The sequence below is a fragment of the Cebus imitator genome, unplaced genomic scaffold (genome assembly GCF_001604975.1).
Source record: "Cebus imitator isolate Cc_AM_T3 unplaced genomic scaffold, Cebus_imitator-1.0 Scaffold18, whole genome shotgun sequence".
NCBI classification, from domain to species: domain Eukaryota; kingdom Metazoa; phylum Chordata; class Mammalia; order Primates; family Cebidae; genus Cebus; species Cebus imitator.
The window spans coordinates 16,428,728-16,446,349 of NW_016107333.1; the positions used below are offsets into that span (position 1 = coordinate 16,428,728).

The 17,622-nt window shown below is 36.0% G+C and overlaps 1 protein-coding gene and 1 pseudogene across 37 annotated transcripts in view; one reads left to right on the forward strand and one right to left on the reverse strand.

Moving 5' to 3' along the window:
• The window catches only part of ANKS1B (ankyrin repeat and sterile alpha motif domain containing 1B), a 1,267,908-nt gene that overhangs the window by 58,408 nt on the left and 1,191,878 nt on the right, over positions 1-17,622 (reverse strand). For 17 of the 37 annotated variants that reach the window (XM_017511074.2, XM_037734055.1, XM_017511056.2 and 14 more), the window contains 2 exons: positions 9,900-10,028; positions 7,865-7,936 (listed from right to left, as the gene is read on the reverse strand). In XM_017511074.2, the coding sequence (XP_017366563.1) occupies positions 7,865-7,936; positions 9,900-10,028 (201 nt within the window). Of the gene's footprint in view, positions 1-7,864; positions 7,937-9,899; positions 10,029-16,712; positions 16,788-17,622 lie in introns of all 37 variants that reach the window. The other 20 variants (XM_017511003.2, XM_037734124.1, XM_017510994.2 and 17 more) reach the window with 2 other exon arrangements.
• LOC108290994 lies at positions 2,940-3,492 on the forward strand (annotated as a pseudogene).

Genomic DNA, 17,622 nt, shown 5'->3' on the forward strand with positions numbered 1-17,622 from the left:
TGTCTGAAAAGGACAATTTGTCACAGAAGGAATTTGTATGAGGACAGAGGAATGAAACATGATTTTAGTTTGAGTCCCTTCTAAGAGCAGAGACTTTTACATTTAGTATTTCTGTCTAATTTTAAAATCCAACTTTTAAAAAGCTGTCTAACCCATTCCCACTATTGTTTCCTAAAACACATAAAAAAAAAAAGAGAAGTCTTCATACTTCAACTAAGGCACAAATTATTATTTGGAAATTTGTGTATTTGAAAATTTATACCTTAGAAGTGCTTCTGGATTGAAAGTTTAAAATCATACAAAATTAAGAGGAATAGATTCAATGAGAACTATGGGGAAACTATCTAAATGCTTTGGGAAATAAAAGTTCCAAAACTCAAATATACCAGATTTGCTTATTTCTGACTTAAAATTAATCTTAAAATGTTTCCTTTCTTATACCAGGAAGGCAGATTTCTACCTTATCTTAGTTGAAAACAGATATTTTTTCTTTTTTGGGAAGGATTATTTAAAAAAATACTGACACATAATAACTGTACATATTTATGGGGTACAATGTGATATTTCAATATATGTACACATTGTGTAATGACAAATCAGGGTAATTTCATACCTAGAATCTCAAACATTTATCATTTCTTTGTTTTCAGGATGTTCAAAATCCTCTTCTAGCTATTTTGAAGTAGATGGTAGAGTATTTTGGCTACAGTCACCCTACTGTGCAATTGGGCTCCAGAACTTATTTTTCCTATCTAATTGTAAGACTGTTCCCATTGAGCATCCTCTCCCTATTCCCCTCCTCCTCATCTACCCTTCCGTGGCTCTGGTAACCACTGTTCTATTCTCTACTTGCATGAGACCAACCTTTTAGATTCCACGTATTAGTGAGATCATGCGGTATTTGTCTGTGTCTGGCCTATTTTACTTAACATAATGTCTTCCAGGTTCATCTATGTTGTCACAAATAACAGGATTTCATTCTTTTCCCTGAACAATATTTTACTGTGTGTATATACCACATTTTTTTAACCCATTCATCTGTTGATGGACACTTAATTTTAAATAGACACAGCTTGGTTCTACATCTTGGCTACTGTGAATAGTGCTAAAGTAAACATGAAAGTATAGATATCAACATATTGATTTCATTTCCTTTGGATGTATACCCAATACTGAGGTTGCTGGATCATATAGTAGTTCTATTTTTAATTTTTGAGAAGCCTCCATACTGTTTCCATCATGGCTCTACTAATTTACACTCCCACCAACAATATACAAGGGTTCTCTTTTCTCCACATTCTCACCAATATTAGTTATCTTTTGTCTTTTTGATAATAGCCATTCTAAATGGAGTAAGATGTGGTTTTGCTTTGCATTTCCATAATGATTTGCTTTGTGGATTTGCTTTGCATTTCCCTAATGACTAATGATATTGAGCATATTTTCATATACTTGTTGGCCATCTGAATGTCTTCTTTTGATAAATGTCTACTCTGGTCATTTGCCCATTTTTAAGCAGATTATTTGTCAACTCAAAACGGATTAAAGACTTAAATATAAGACCCGAAACTACTAGGTGAAAACATTGGAGAAACATGTTGTGACACTGGACTGGGAAATAATTTTTTGGATATGACTCCAAAAGCACAGGCAACAAAAGCAAAAATAGACACATGGGATTACATCAAACTAAAAGGCGTCTGCACAGCAAAGGAAACAAGAACAGCAAAGGAGACATCTTACAGAATGGGAGAAAATATTTGCAAGCTATACATATGACAAGGATTAATATCCAGAATTTATAAATTCTGGATGCAATATGAAAACAACAAATAATCCAATTTTTATTTCTTTTTAAGAGAAATTTCCTTGAGAACAAACACCTGTGAATGATACTAACCACAAGCTATGGAATTAGAGAAAGTAAGACTGCAGAGCGTATTAAATTGAATGTAATGGCTTACCTCTTACAGTAGCAGATGTTTCCTAATTGTATATTTAATTAGGGAAGTGATGTATTACTGTATATTAGTGAAAATTAAGCCCTGGGGCAAAATTCAGGGTTGAGGGAGGGGTATGTGTAAGCCTAGGGAGGCAAAATTGAACAGCAGACCCTCATCTGGCCAGAGCAAATCCTTCACTTCACCAAAAATTGTATGTCTTGGAATCTTTGAAGTGGAAGTTATTCATATCAAAATAACAACAACAAACCAACCTACTGAAAAGTCAAAGCAATATACTTATGGTTTTGTAAAATCCAGTTCCATGGACACGTTATTTAAAAGAGGTAACTCTGGATTTATTAGTGAACTTCTCCAAAGAATATGAAGTTGCAAAATTATATATATAATCTTATCTACATTTCCTTTCTTCATTTTTCCCTCTTTGGCAATGGCCTTTAAAAACTGGACAATTATAGGATTCTTAGGGTTAAATATATGAATGAATGGATGGATGATTTACTTATCTACATATTCATTCATTCATTTTTTTTTTTTTTAAGAGATAGGGTATCATTACATTGCCCTGGCTGGCCTCAAGCTGCTAGGTTAAAATGAGCTTCTTGCCTGAGTCTCCACAGTAGCTTAGGACTACAGGTGCATGCTACAGTGTCTGGCTTAAGGTTTTAAATACTCTCTTACATATTGTGTGCTTAGAGAAGCAGGAAAATGGGTAGGACACTGATTTTATGTCTGGGGAAAGACAAATGAAATAATCCAAGGCAAATATGTGAACATATGAATTCACTCATTTTTCAAACATCTGGAGGAAGAGGCCAATATGTTTTAGAACCCAGGAGGTGGAGGGTGTAATGAGCTGAGGTTGTACCATTGCACTCCAGCCTGGGTGACAAGAGCAAAACTCTGTCTCAAAAAAAAAAAAAATAGACTTCCTCTCAAGCTTGGTGTTTGGTTGGTGGGGACCCATGTGGGTTCAACATGCGTACTGAGAAGTGCTGTTTCTATTCAGGGTCCATCCACCCTGGCCACAGCATGATGTTCGTCTGCAACAATTGCAAAGTGTTCAGATTTTGTAAATCTAAATGTAATGAAAACTTTAAAACGAAGTACAATCTTGCAAAGTTAGGTGGGTCAAAGCATTCCGGAAAGCAGCTGGTAAAGAGCTTACAGTGGATAATTCGATTGAATTTGAAAAATGTAGAAATGAACCTATCAAATATCAGTGAGAGCTATGGAATAAAACTACTGATGCAGTGAAGAGAGTTGAAGAGATCAAACAGAAACGCCAAGCTAAATTTATAATGAACATATTGAAGAAAAATAAAGAGCGATAGAAAGTTCAGGATATCAGGGAAGTCATGAAAAACATCCATCTTATCTGAACCCCTCTTGCAGGCAAAGGGAAGTAGCTGGAAGAGAAAATTGTTACAAAAGGATGTGAACGTGGAAGATGCTTCTTAAAAATATCTGTAGCCATTTCTTTTATGTACATTTGAAAATGCCCTTTGGAGACTTGAAACTGCTAAATTATTAGTTTTTTACATACGTTCACTTAAATGAAAAGTGATTATACTTTCCTACATTGCCATCTACAAAACATCAGATATTACGGATGTTAGATTGCATCTCAGTGTTACCTCTTCAACGATAGATGTATTTATATAAATCATGGAAATTCTACTTATGGCCTGGTGCAGTGGCTCAATCCTGTAATCTCAGCACTTTTGGAAGCCAAGCAGAGTGGATCATTTGAGGACAGGAGTTCAAGACCAGCCTGGCCAACATGGTGAAACCCTGTCTCTACTAAAAATACAAAAAATTAGCCGGGTGTGGTGGTACATGCCTGTAATCCCGGCTATGCTGGAGGCTGAGGAAAATCGCTTGAACCTAGGATGTGGAGGTTGCAGTGAGCCAAGCTTGTGCCACTGCACTCCTGCCTGGATGACAGAGCAAAGACTCTGTCTCAAAAAAAAAAAAAAAAAAAGAAGAAAAAAATTATTCTTATAGCTATAGAACTGAATTGTGGACATAAAATGGTTATGCCACTTGGATAATAGCACTAGGCAGCATTTGTATAATAAAATGGCAAAAATTCATGGCTAGTGATGTGTAAAATAAAATATTATTCCCTTTATTAATGTTATAGAAGGGGGGATACAACAAGGAACTAACAATTTTTATTTTGATTTTGGTATTTCCTGTTTGCTTTATTTGTATCTTAGAAGAGTATAATGCCATTGTCTGGTGAAGCCTAATTATGCCTAGTTATGCTGGACTGTTCTGACCTGGTTTAAGCCTTCTGATAAGTAGTTGTGGATGCTGGGGATGAGAACTGAATACTCTTTGCCTGGAATGACACCACACTCTAGAATTTCCACTTTGGAGAATACTCAGTTCTAACTTGTGATTCCTGGTAGAACAAACTTTATTTTTCTAGCCAAGCTATGATCTAGAAACAGAGGAATCCCAGTGCCTTTTAAAAGTTATTATGTGGTTTTCTTTTAAAAAGCTCCTGTTTTTGGAAAGTAGAATTTATGGGTATAACATCTGTTCATTATTTGCACATAAAATAAAGTCATTTAAAAAGTTAAAAAAAAACAAAAAAAAACCCAGGACAATGAATGTTCCCACTAGCACACTGGAGAAGCAGTCCAGTCTCTGGATTCACAGTGTGGGTAGTGAAGTGGACTGCCTGGGTTCAAATCCTGGCTCTGTCACTTGCTGTCTGCGTGACTTTGGGCAAGTGACTTAACATATTCTCTTGGTCTTTGTTTTCCCATATGTAAAGTGGGAGCAATGGCAATACCTACTTCATGGACTGAATGAACTAATGCACATTATTCACTTGTGCAGGTCAGGGTGTACAGCTCTCAACTGCTACCTGTTATTAGCCCTAAGAACCAGATTTTAGGAGGTCATGAGTATATGTCATTTTTAAGATCATCTATTATGATCCCTTGGGCAGGTGGCAACTTGAAAATGCTTCTATGGTGATAATTCTACCACTTTGGGGTAATTAAATATGCATATGTTGGCTTCCTTCACTGGATTGTGAACACAGTGAATTTCAGTCATTTTTGTTAACAAAGTACATTTAAGGAAACATTTCTCAGAATCAGGAACCACACTGATTTACTTATTACTAGGACAGACATTTTAATTCTGGCTAAAATGCATATTTTGAACAGAAAATTTTTTCAATTAAAAGAATATTAAACGGGTAATTCTTAATCTACAATACTTTGGCCTAATAATACTACCACGAATCAACTTTTTAGATCATCTATGTCCTAAAGTATTTTTCATGGGGAGTTTTGATAGTACTGGGACTTTTGGCTGAAACACCAGCATGCTGAGAATAGAGAAAACAGCAACTTGGGGTTCAAACTGAAAATTAGCTGCAAGTTGAGATCTACATCATTTATAGTTGGTGAAACTTCTAATTCACAACAGAATAGTTCCAGATAGCAGATCAACCCTATGTTTCTGGTTTTGAAAGACTCTGGTGAATGTAGTGAATACAACCTTAGCTACTTTATCAAGAACTGAGACTTATTTAATCAAGATGGAAAATAAGGGTTTACGATAGTCCAAGAACTAATGAAGTTTCTATTTTCATGTAAACTACTTAAGCACCAAGGGCAGCAAACCAGAAAAATGCCCCCCAAAACAGAAGAATGGCTTCTAACTATGTGGTTTTTTCTAAGTTTCATTTTAAGCAACAGACAAGTATTTAACTAAATTATTCTCTACTTAGACTACTAAAATGGCTTTTCTATTGCTATCAGGATGTAATTTCAGATTCACTCAATTTCATGAAATTGACTGAGATTCAAATCATAGATCTGGTATATTTTAAATGATGCTGCATGCACTAGGCAATATTGATACCGATTATGACACTGGAGCAGCTGGACTCAGGTAATTTAGTTAACAGTATTAAATCAGAGATGTGAAATTAATTTATTAGCCATGTTCATGAATATTTCTAAAATTATTATGAGGCCTGATAAATGAAAACTTTCCCTTTTTTGTATTGTTCACTGGTGACACAAATCAGGCCAGATAAATACTTAGAATACAATATTTCCAGAGTTATAAAACCAGAAAGAACTCTAAAGTGTATCTAGTCTAATGTTTTCATTTTCTAAGTAAGAAAACAGAGTATCAGGAAAAGCAGAAGAATGTAATGGTTAAAATCCTGGGCTCTGGTCAGAAAGACCTGACCAGAGGGTCTGCCTCAGATTGGAAAGTTATTCTCTGTGTTACCTTGAACAAACTATTCAACGGTTGTAAGCCTCAATTTCTTCGTCTGTAAAATGGGGACAATAATTGTACTAGGGGACACTGTAATGACTCAGTAAATGTTAGCAACTATAATATTATTTTTATGAACAACAAGTGACTCCTAAGGCAAATAAGCAGCAACAGAACTAAAATTCAGAGTTTCTGACAGTTACAGAAGTTTTTTTTTTTTTTTTTTTAAATCTAAACACAGTACCTAAGTTAAAAATTCACGGGTACTGACAATTTAAATATTATATAGCTCTATGTCAAATAGAAAGATAACTATTTCAGTCTTTTTTGCTATTGAATTGATCAGAATATTAAATTAGTGATTACATACTTAAGTCTCAATTTCACCAAGATTCACACATATTTAGCTTTCCATAAACAATGGATATTTCATGTTTACCTGCATAGCTGCTTCAGTGTAATTATACGCTTTTAAAGTATTTCCCAGCAAAAGCTGCTCATATAAAATAAAGGACAAGGTATACCGGTCATAAATAAAAGTCAGGATTCCACTTACTAATGAGCTTAAATTTGACTTTAGTTAGATGCTATATTGAAAAAGCCCGATATTCTTGATTTGTACAGTTACTCGGATATCATTATATGTTCTATACACCTGCTATGGAGGAAGCAAGAACAAGGGACACACAAAAGACAAACAGTAACTCTACTTTACTTCAGCTACTAGAAATAGGATAGAGATGCTTTGGCTAAAATAGACTCTTGGAATCAAGCAGCCACTAATCACAGACATTTGGAATTGCCCTTTTTTTTTCTGAGACAGAGTTTCACTCTTGTCACCCAGGCTGGAGTGCGACGGCACAATCTTAGCTCACTGCAAGCTCTGCCTCCGGGTTCAAGCAATTCTCCTGCCTCAGGCTCTCGAGTAGTTGAGATTACAGGTGCACGTCACCACACACAGCTAATTTTTGTATTTTTAGTAGAGAAGGGGTTTTGCCATGTTGGCCATGCTGGTCTCAAATTCCTGACTTCAGGTGATCCACCCGCCTTGGCTTCCCAAAGTGTTGGGATTATAGGCATGAGCCACTGCTCCCGACCTGGAATTGCCATTTTGGTCAACATTTGCACTTAAATAGTTCATTGTACTCAAAGTTGAATATTTTTCTTAAAATTAAAAAAAAATGAATAAGAAATTGCATAAAGAATATTAGCTTTATAAAATATGCTCCTAATACTTCTGCTTTTGATCATTTTAGTTAATTGGTGATCTTTTCAGTAAATATTCTCAGACTATCGAGTGCTTAAAACCTTTTCTTATAATAAATTAAAGATCATTTTTCTCCTAATCTCGAGAATAATACAATTAATTTTAAATCTTTAAAAATAATTAAGAACAAATGTAACACAGTACAAATACAGCAAATAGACATTAATTATAGTGAGAAATACGGCAAATAGACGTTAACTATAGTGAGATAAGTTCAAGTATAAACATGCGGAAAGCCTGAGCACCTTTTTATGTAATACCAATGTGATTCAGCAGACCAGAAGATGAAGAAAATAGTAATTTGAAAGGTGGCAATTTGTATCCATACCCAGTATTTAGTATTTCAGCTACTAGAAATAAAGAAGTTTGGCAGACTTACCCGCATTTTTGCACAAGCATCTTGGGTTGACTCTGTCCCCCTAAGCTCTTTTATCAGCATAGAACCTAAATACTAAAATACAAAAAAATCAATGATTTATGAAATAGAATATAAATATGAGTAACATTTTAACAACAAATTGTGGAAGTATTACTGGCTAGGTTTCCTGGCTGTAAGTTGTTGCATAACTTTAAAAAACTGATAGTAACTAATCCTAACAAATAAATGCATTCATAGAGAAAATGCAGCAGAATTAACCATAAGTTCAGGGGGCTGTCATTGCTCTTTATAATGAAACTGCAGCATCTTCTAAAGATGACATCTTTCAAATCATATTTAACTGCAAAATGGGGCATCTAAAAATGTTTTCCCCTTTTTTTTTTTGAGGCAGCAATGTCTGCAAAAATAAATCACACTACTATCTCTGTAATTACAGGGTTGCATGAGACAGCTGAGAAACTAAGCAACATGTCCCCCATTTGGGCTTATTCTGCTGCATAGGTAATTAATGTTAGGCTCTTAGGCGGAGATGCAGTTTTGGACCTTTTTCATTCAACAGCTGTGTGCCCTATGGTTGATCCACCTGAGAACGAGATTTGAGGGTGGGGGAAGGGAGAATGGCTTTCTCAGTTGTTTCACAGGGGAAAAGAGTTGGGTTTCTGGGGCAAAGTGCTACCTGGAAGGCTGAATGGAGGTAGAAGGATGACAAAGTCTTCTCCCAAGAATTGTCAACCACTTTGCTGTTAGAAGATCACATCCAATACTACATCGTCCTGGTACAAAATGCCCCTCGTTCTCCAGCTTCTGGCTGGGGGCAAATGGTTTTAAACAAAATGTCTGATTTGCCCATCAACTGACTCCTCTTCAACCTTTTGAAGCTTTAGTAGGGTCTTTTCCTTTTGTCATTTCCCTCGCTCCGTGCCCTTCTTCCCCCAACCCCCAAAGAGCACTATATATGTTGTTTAAAAAAGTGAATCACAATAATTATTTTAGAAGATATTTGACGGACACTCCCTGACAAGACTGGAGATACCCTAGTGCTGTGCAGAGACGGGGATAGGAACCTGTCTTGTGGACCAGGGAAGTCCCTGATTTGAAGAGGATGTGAGAGGACGCAATAGCAGAAGGTGTGGTCAGGACCTTGGAGAAAGGCATGTTCAGAAAGTCTCAGGGACTTGGGGTTTGAGTTTTGGAGGAAGGAGCCATTTCAATCCTACAGGTTTGGGCAATACCATTGAAATAAATCCAAAGCTGCAATATAAGCAAGCAGTAAAAGAGGGGCAGAAAGCAGAAAATGGAAAAAAAAAAAAAAAAAAAGCCCAACAGCTATAAGATAACCACAATATCCATCTTAATCAAATGAAGGTGAAATTCATTATCTTTTGGCAAAATCCTTATCTTTTAAGCTATCGGAGAAGTTTGTCCTATTGAAATGTTTCTTTTAGGAGAGCCAGTTTCAATGCACTGCTGAAGGTTCAGCCGCTTTTTCTGTTGTTGTCATGACAACCACCACCTGACCCAAAACCTACAGTATCTTTTGAACATTTACCTGTTCCTATTACATTTCTCAGCTAAGTACAATTAGTTCCCCTCTTCTGAAAAAAACAACAACAACTATAAAAGCAAAATGATATAATCCTATTGACGACAGTGAAAAGAATCTGGTATTTACAAAAAGTGGTAGACCCAATGTTTTGAGACCCAATGTTTGGTGAGTGAGCAGAGATGTATATATGTGCCATATCTGTACTCATTTCAAGATTGTGCTTTATCACATTTCTTTAAAAACATACAACTACATAAGAAGTCACAATAGGCCTTAAATTTACAAGATTAAAAAGGTTTTAAAGCTCTAGTTATTTGGACTTTCTCTTTGGATAGAAGGCTACTTTAAGAAAAAAGTGAAGAGAAAAACACTTGAAAAATTTCAGTCATGGATATGGATATTTTGGTATATTTTCAACATAAATGCAAACAAACCAAAACATACCCCCATCTCCACTTGGGCCCAAATATTGAATTGAGGGTAACTTACAAAAGCTTTGTAATCACATGACTGGAAGATAAGCTTTTCTGGGTGATGCTGCCAGTACTGTACCGGAGTGGAGGCTGTGGCTTCATTTGGAGGTCGCAAGGTAATGGAAGGTTCTCCCCAGTCTCCTGTCTGAAAATGACATTTATTCTAGAGGCAGTATGAGCAGTCAGCAAAGTTCATTCCCTATAGCTACCCTGAGCTTACCTTACACACATGTGCTGTGAATGTGCCAATGCATTTGGGTGTCTTATGTGAATATAAATACTTTGACTGGTTATTACATTTTTATGTGTATTAGCATATTTCTCAAGGCTGAGTTAATTTTCGAGGTGTGGAGTTGAATTATTCTATTTTTAGCGTGACACCCTAAGCTAAGTCACTTTAAAATAAAACATGAAGATATTCATAAATGATTTACTAATTCACAATTTTCCATCCCACAGCAAAGGACATACAATCTTTGAAAGAATTTTCTATCTGTTTTTAAACTTGACTGAAATTTTTAGTTTCAATTGCTTTCACATTCAGAACACACAGTTCTATAAATTTCAGTTCCCAAATATGACATGTACTAGCCACTTTGAATAATTTTAGATCTCTGGAGAAATGGTAGTGTAAGCATGATGCTAAACAAAATTTTTAAAGAAAAATTTACTAATAGGTGACAACTAGTTTCTCTCATCTGAATTCAGTTCCACTGATTTAATGACATTGTGATTGTCTCAGATGTATTCAGCTACTTTCCTCAGAAAACGTAATGTACCAATGAAGACTAAACAGGGAAATGCCAAGTTTGGTCACATGTATATATACTGTACTTTGAGGATTCTGATTCACAAATTCAAGCACATTCTCAAATAATGGTGTATCATATAATACAGACCTAAAACAGGAGGACCGCCCATCATTTCATTTATCATTTTCCATGACGTTAACCTCAAACTGTTTCATCACTGTAATAGCTTAGTTTGAGCATCTATAAAGTCAAAGGTCAGTGTTGGCAGGTATTTTCTGGGCTCTACTCTGATTTATATACTACACATGAGATGTTTCTTACTCTTTCTCCTGGGAAAGATTTGGATTCTTCAAAACTCAGTTCTTAATTCTCAAATGGACGTTACTAAACAATAGGCAAATTTCTAGAGTTACTCTCTTCTAACTAGATTTGGCTATATATAGAACTATAAGAAATTACTTTTCTCAGGACATGGAAGAGTGTAAAAAGGTCTCATAAACTCCAAAACCAAATAAAACCTTGGTTAGAGACCAAGATCCATAGACGTGCTAGCAAGTGTGCTGACACACTGTGGGATTTCTTAAGGAGAATTTTTAAGGAGTCTAGGACAAGAATGCAAAAATTTGGATGCAGGTGTATGTTCTGGGAGAGAAAGGAAGTTCACTGCTTTCATTAAATTCTTTGAAATAGTCTAGAAACTCCAAAAGATTAAGAACCACAGTTCTCTAGGAATGGCGTAAATAGGGGACATATTCTGGGGAGGAGAACTAGCTCTCCAATTTTCTTTGTGCAGTTTGGACTTACATTAGGTGGCATATGAGGTAGCTGCCAATGATAAAAAGTCCTTTCTAGAGGACTTCAGTAACGCACAGCCTTTAAAAAAAAAAAAAAAAAAAGCAGTGGAGTGCTTGGCTTTTCTCGAGATGGGTCACTTCGAATTGCAGGAATAGCAAAAGAGCAAAGTTAGCATCACGCTATTTCCTTGGCTTCTCACTGTAGTTAGTGTTGACCAGTTGGAACTCCTTCAGCTCCTCGCTCCTGCTCTGTTCTCAGTCACTCTCCACGTTAGTTTTGTTTTGTTTGCTGATTTACTTTTACATTGCCTGATCTTCCTATTCCATCAGTATTTTTGATTTTTGTACACATTTATGGGGTATATGTGAAATTTTGTTATATGTATATTGTCTGTTGGTATTAAGACTTTGCTTGCAATATTAATTTTAGCATTTTTGTCTGTTTTATTATCCATCCCTGACTCATTAAGTTTTTCTTTTATATTTATATGAATTTTTAGTATGTAAAAGTGATAACTGACTGCAATTCTAAAATTAGATTGAGTTTTCCTTTGGCTTCTTATTAGGAATTTTTCTTTTCCTTCTTTCTCAAATGGCTGGCTCTTTATTCTCTCTCTGGTCTTTATTTCAACTGGCTGTAACTTACTTTCAAAAAACATATAAAATTCAAAATATAGGATATGTGGATTTCAATATCATTTTGAAGCTGAGTGTAATAGCCTTTAAGTGATAATAGCTTAAAACTCTGGAAACATGCAGCTATGGGTTCTTAAACAAAAGCTTTACCCAAATCTAGCAAATCATCCTCTAATCTTCCCCATTAAACGTCTCCCTCCTTCTCCCGCTCCCTCGATAAAGCAACAACAACATGGCAAACAGGTATTGTACATTTAAGTCACAGGTAACACTGTTAACAAAACAACAGAAGTTTGCATGCAACTCCGTGGAATGATACAAAAGGAGGAGCTGGTTGGCTTCCAAAGATCCTTTGATCCAGTGTCTGCTGATGTGACAACTCAAACCAAGCATCAGATCTTCATGTGAGCCCTATTACAGTTAGCAGAGGTAGACCTTGGCCAAGCTCAACAGGCAGTTTTCAAAAAAGTCTGAACATGGCATGAGCTGGGGGTGCCATAAGTTGCAGGGCCAGGGCTGGGAATAGGGTTAGGGGTGGGAATGAGTTGCAGGAAGCTAGGGTTATGGAAACATTTCACATGTTAGTACATTAAGCATGCAGGTCATATGCAAACTCATTCTCTAATTGTTCAATTAACTCACACACTTTTATAATTAAACTTTAATGTGAGTTCCATACATTTAAAGCCAGAGCTTCAGCCAAATGCTGATCCAAATATTTACACCATCCACATAAGTTGTAGCAGCCATTGTGGGAATAACAAGCCCCAGCACATACATTCCACTCTCAATCTGGAAGTCAGTCACTGAAATCCCTTATTTGATAACCACTTGAAGAAATTAGTGGAACATTCACTTAACTCTGTTTAGAAAGCGCCATCATCTGCTCTCCTATGACTCCACTTTGTCCAAAAATCACAACTACTTGCTTTGAATTCAGCATGATCTGATAGAACCTTCCCTAGGTGCTAAGGTGGAGATAATTATAAGCAAAAGAAATAGAATCCTTATTTCATTTTCTTTGTGGTCTTCAAACATTGTTTCAGTCCAAATATTGTTAAATTCCCTATGGGGACTGAATCTATCTTTCTGGAAAGAGACACTGAATTTTATCATATTTAGTGCTATTTCCAGAAATTCATTTTGAAATAAAGGGAAAAGTGTTCTTAAGATTGAATTTATAAGAAAATAAATTTCTTTTCTGCCTGGAAATTCATCAACTTCTCTCCCCGCCCCTGCCTATTTTTCCTTTTTAACCTTAGATCTAATAATATTCAGAGGACTCAATTTATAGATGTTAATTCTTCTTTTTGGAATTAATTTAATGGGAATGGATGGATTCCAACAACTGAACTTAACATTACACTATTGTAAAGGACAGGTATGACCTTGGCCCTTGGCTGGGATTCAGCTTTACCTGGTTGACTGCCAGTAAGAACAAAAGAGTTCAGAGAACAGGGTGGTTAGGTCTTAACCCTCCTGGAGTCTGACTTACAGCAGGAATGAGCTCTGGGGGAATTAGGTAGAGTAGTTGCTATATGGAATGGAAGAAGAGCTCAAAAAAGAAATAAAGATTTTTGCCTCACACATAAAATAATTTTGAACTTTGAAGCCTAGTGTTAGGTCTTGTTGACTAGTACATTCATGTCTAGATAATACTTGTATCTCCTCAGGCAATTATCTTTAAATTTAGTAATTTTCCACTTAAAAATGCTTATTAAATATTAACAGACCTAAGAAGTCTTTTCTCTCAATAATGGTTTACAATCGAATCTCATCTTTAATGAAAAGTAGATCTAAACACAGCTAACAAGACAATGTTTAATTAGAATAACGAAATGAAGTAGGAAAAGTTTGGGGTAGAATTCTGTCATATTTTAAACTATTACTGACACAGTGGTCTTTAGAAGGATTCCATAAGTGATTATAAATGAGAAATTAAAATGATTCGAGGTACTCCTATCCTAATGTCTTCAGACTATCTCTCTGGCAGTTAAAATACAGAAAATCTTTCCTTTAGGTCCATGTATTTGAATGGCCTTAATATTCCAAGAATTTTGTCATGGCTTAAAACTTCATTTAATTGGTATTTATTATTATTATTTATATGTATGCCTTAAGAGTTTTTCTTTTCTTTTTTTATAGGCACACTAAAGAACATCAATTAAACAGAGGAAAATGTACATGATTAGCTCTCTTCTTCAGACTCAAATAAAAACTAAACCTCTAACATAAAGGAAAAACAATTTGAGATTAGAATTTTAAATGGAGAATTGATTCTGTTTAGCATGTGTTTGCAACTGCCAACTATAAATTCATAGTCTGGCTGAGTCTGAAGGACTATAATTGGGCCATATCTAATATAATGTAATTAAAGCAAACATTCTCTTATACCATCAGCTGAAAAATATAAAAGCATCAATGGAATTTAGTTAAAAAACAAAAAACTTCACGGAAGTCTATAGAGAGATTTTTACCAGGTGGCAGATTCCAAATTGCAGCTTTTAAAGTTTGCATTACTTCGACAGGTGGTAAATAGCTGCAGATTTTTAGTTCACATGCACTGGACTCCTACGGCAAATTCTAAAGTCGTATCAGGTAGCTATCTTCCTCCAAAAGGGAAACTGAATATTACATATTCTATATGCTCTGAGAATACAAAGGGAAAACCCTTCTGTTCTGTTCTTTTTTCAAGACAGAGTCTCCCTCTGTCACCCAGGCTGGAGTACAATGGCAAGATTTTGGCTCACTGCAACCTTCGCTTCCTAGGTTCCACCGATTCTCCTGCCTCAGTCTCCCAAGTGGCTGGGATTACAGCCATGTGCCACCACACCTGGCTAACTTTTGTATATTTAATAGAAACAGGGTTTCCCTATGTTGGCCAGGCTGGTCTCGAACTCCTGGCCTCAAGTGATCCGCCTGCCTTGGCCTCCCAAAGTGCTGGGATTACAGGCATAAGCCATTGCACCCAGCCTTTATGTTATTTTCTTCTTGATTAAAAAGTTTCCTAAGGATGTCAGTAGATTATTGAAAGCCATGCTTACAACTTAGTTTTCTAACATTAATAGAAAAGCATGACATTTTCCAAGCCTTGTATTATTCTTTCAAATTTTTAAAAATTAGGATTTAATTGATTTTTAAAAATAGAACCTTTAAAATCTTTTCTATGACGACTGCTCCCACCTACCTGCTTGTAAATTTAGATCTGAATATTAACAAACATTATTCTCAATTTCTTCAGAACACTTAATGAAAACTAAAATGATTTCAAAGGACAATTATTGTTGTAAGGTTTTGCTTTCAATAATTCTGACAAATTTCAGAGATGGGCTACCCAAAGATACATAAGATATATGTGATTACATTTACTTTCTGTAATCTCTAAGGCTTTGAAGAATGCTATACACAGCTTTATGCTTATAAATATGCATACATATATTTGAATGTGAATGTAAGGAAAAGGCTTCCTATAAACATTCACACACATATGAAAACAGGATGTTGTAGTTATTCTTTCAAAAAATCTCCAAGAATGAAGAATGCTAGTTTGATCAAATGCAGTTGGTTATACTGAATTTGTTCTTTTAGATGAAAAAGAGCAGAGATGGCTACTTCTGAATGCATAAAAGCTCTGGTTAGCATTTATGAGTTCAGGAGGAACTGCTGGGTCACGCGAACACCAGTACCAGGTAATGTATAGACACCACGGTCCTTACGAGCCAGAAGTCCCATGCATAGGAGGACATATGTGCCTGATGCAGCATCCCAAAAGGCACCTCACAAAAATGCCTGTGGCCTCCCTTCACATGCCGCCCCAAGAATTCTGCTCAGTGATTCTCAACCAAATGTCTCAACCTCTCAGACAGCAGGCTATCCAATGGGAGAAATTCAACAAGATGTGAAAATAGAATAGTATTTTAAAATACAGAACATAAAAACCCAAACATTTGAATGTTTATTTTCCAAATAGAAATAAACTTTTTCTAAAGTATGCAAAGGTGAAATATGAACATTTGAAAATTATGCAGCAGCTCAGAATAAAATGGATCACAATTTCACACAATTTGCAAAGATCAATTCAGTACTGTCAAATGGAAAAAGGCTGAGAACCACTTCGTAGCTGTAACCGTGCCTCTCCCAGCTCACCTCCCCCCCACATTTGCATAAAATGTATACAGAATAACATGCAAATCATACTCAGAAATTTCTCACAAGTAAAACACATGAATCTTTGAGAATCATTAGAGACAAGGGGTTGAATAGTCCATGAACATGGGGAAGTACAAAATAGGGAAGAATAACACTGATATATACATGTGTGTATATATATATATCAATTTACCCTTTTCTGTTTCCTGTAAAAGCAAGTTAACACAGACGCCTGGAATGAAAGCCAAAACTCACATGGGACATATTTTAACCATAGACTTTAAAACCAAATATGTTTCTTGTTTTAGGACAATGTTTGCACATCAACTAATCACAAGGCACAGTAAATGAAGTATAATAGACAAAGAATCTTGGAGTCACCAGACATTATGAATTTTCTGCACTGCCAGGACACAGTACCTATAGCTGTTGACAACACTGTGCAACACAGTACATAGCGCAAGTTCAGGAGGAGAAAAGAACCATTTGTAACCTTACATTATGAACCTGATGGATCGCTGAGAAAGGAAATCCTGCGTTCTGATTCGTCCATATTTCACAGACAGACGACTGCTGATATAAACAGAAAACTATCTTATCTTGTCAATATTTAAAACATGGCAGCTACCAAGGTAGCATCCAGGAGGGAAAAGAGGAAAATAATAAAATGCAAAGAATCATATTAAAAAAAACCCTCAAAAAATGTTTCAGGGTGCTCAAGGTTTAATAATGGACTTCCAAGTCATTCTTTTTGCTTTAAAACATTTTGAATTGGCTGAAAAAATCATTTATGCATTTATGCAAGGGCAATTACCAACAAATTCACACCTTGGAAAAAAGCAAACTGTATTTTATATCTGCCAGAAAACCAGAAATACCTTCCCCCCGTCACTACTTTCAGAGGATAAATATTTTCATCAAGTTCAAGAAAAACAGGAAAAAACCTTTAACACAGGTCCAACATTTTTATTTTCTTATCTTCAATGACCAAGAGCAAACAGTACAATAAAATGACTTTTCCTGATTTAGTCACTGCTCTGTTTGATAAACCTAGAAGATATTTATGCCTCCAGAGTTCTCACGGGCAAAACTTTGTACTTAACAAAGGAAGATGTGTCTGCTTGCTACCCAGCACTGAGAGGAGTGAAGGAGGTGGCAGGAAGGAGGCTGGGGCAGGGAAGGACTGAGGTCAGGGAAATTCAGTTCTGTTCCTCAAGCAGAAACCCTTGGGAACAGCATTTGTAAGTCTAATGATTCAGCTCCACAATTCTGCCTCTCCCCCACACCGTTAATAAGATAAAGCAGTAATGTCTGCTCAGAACCAAACAGCAAACTAACCAGCATCCCCTCCCAGAATTTACGGCAGAAACCTTCAAACAGACTGACGGAGCTCTTAGCCTGACCCATC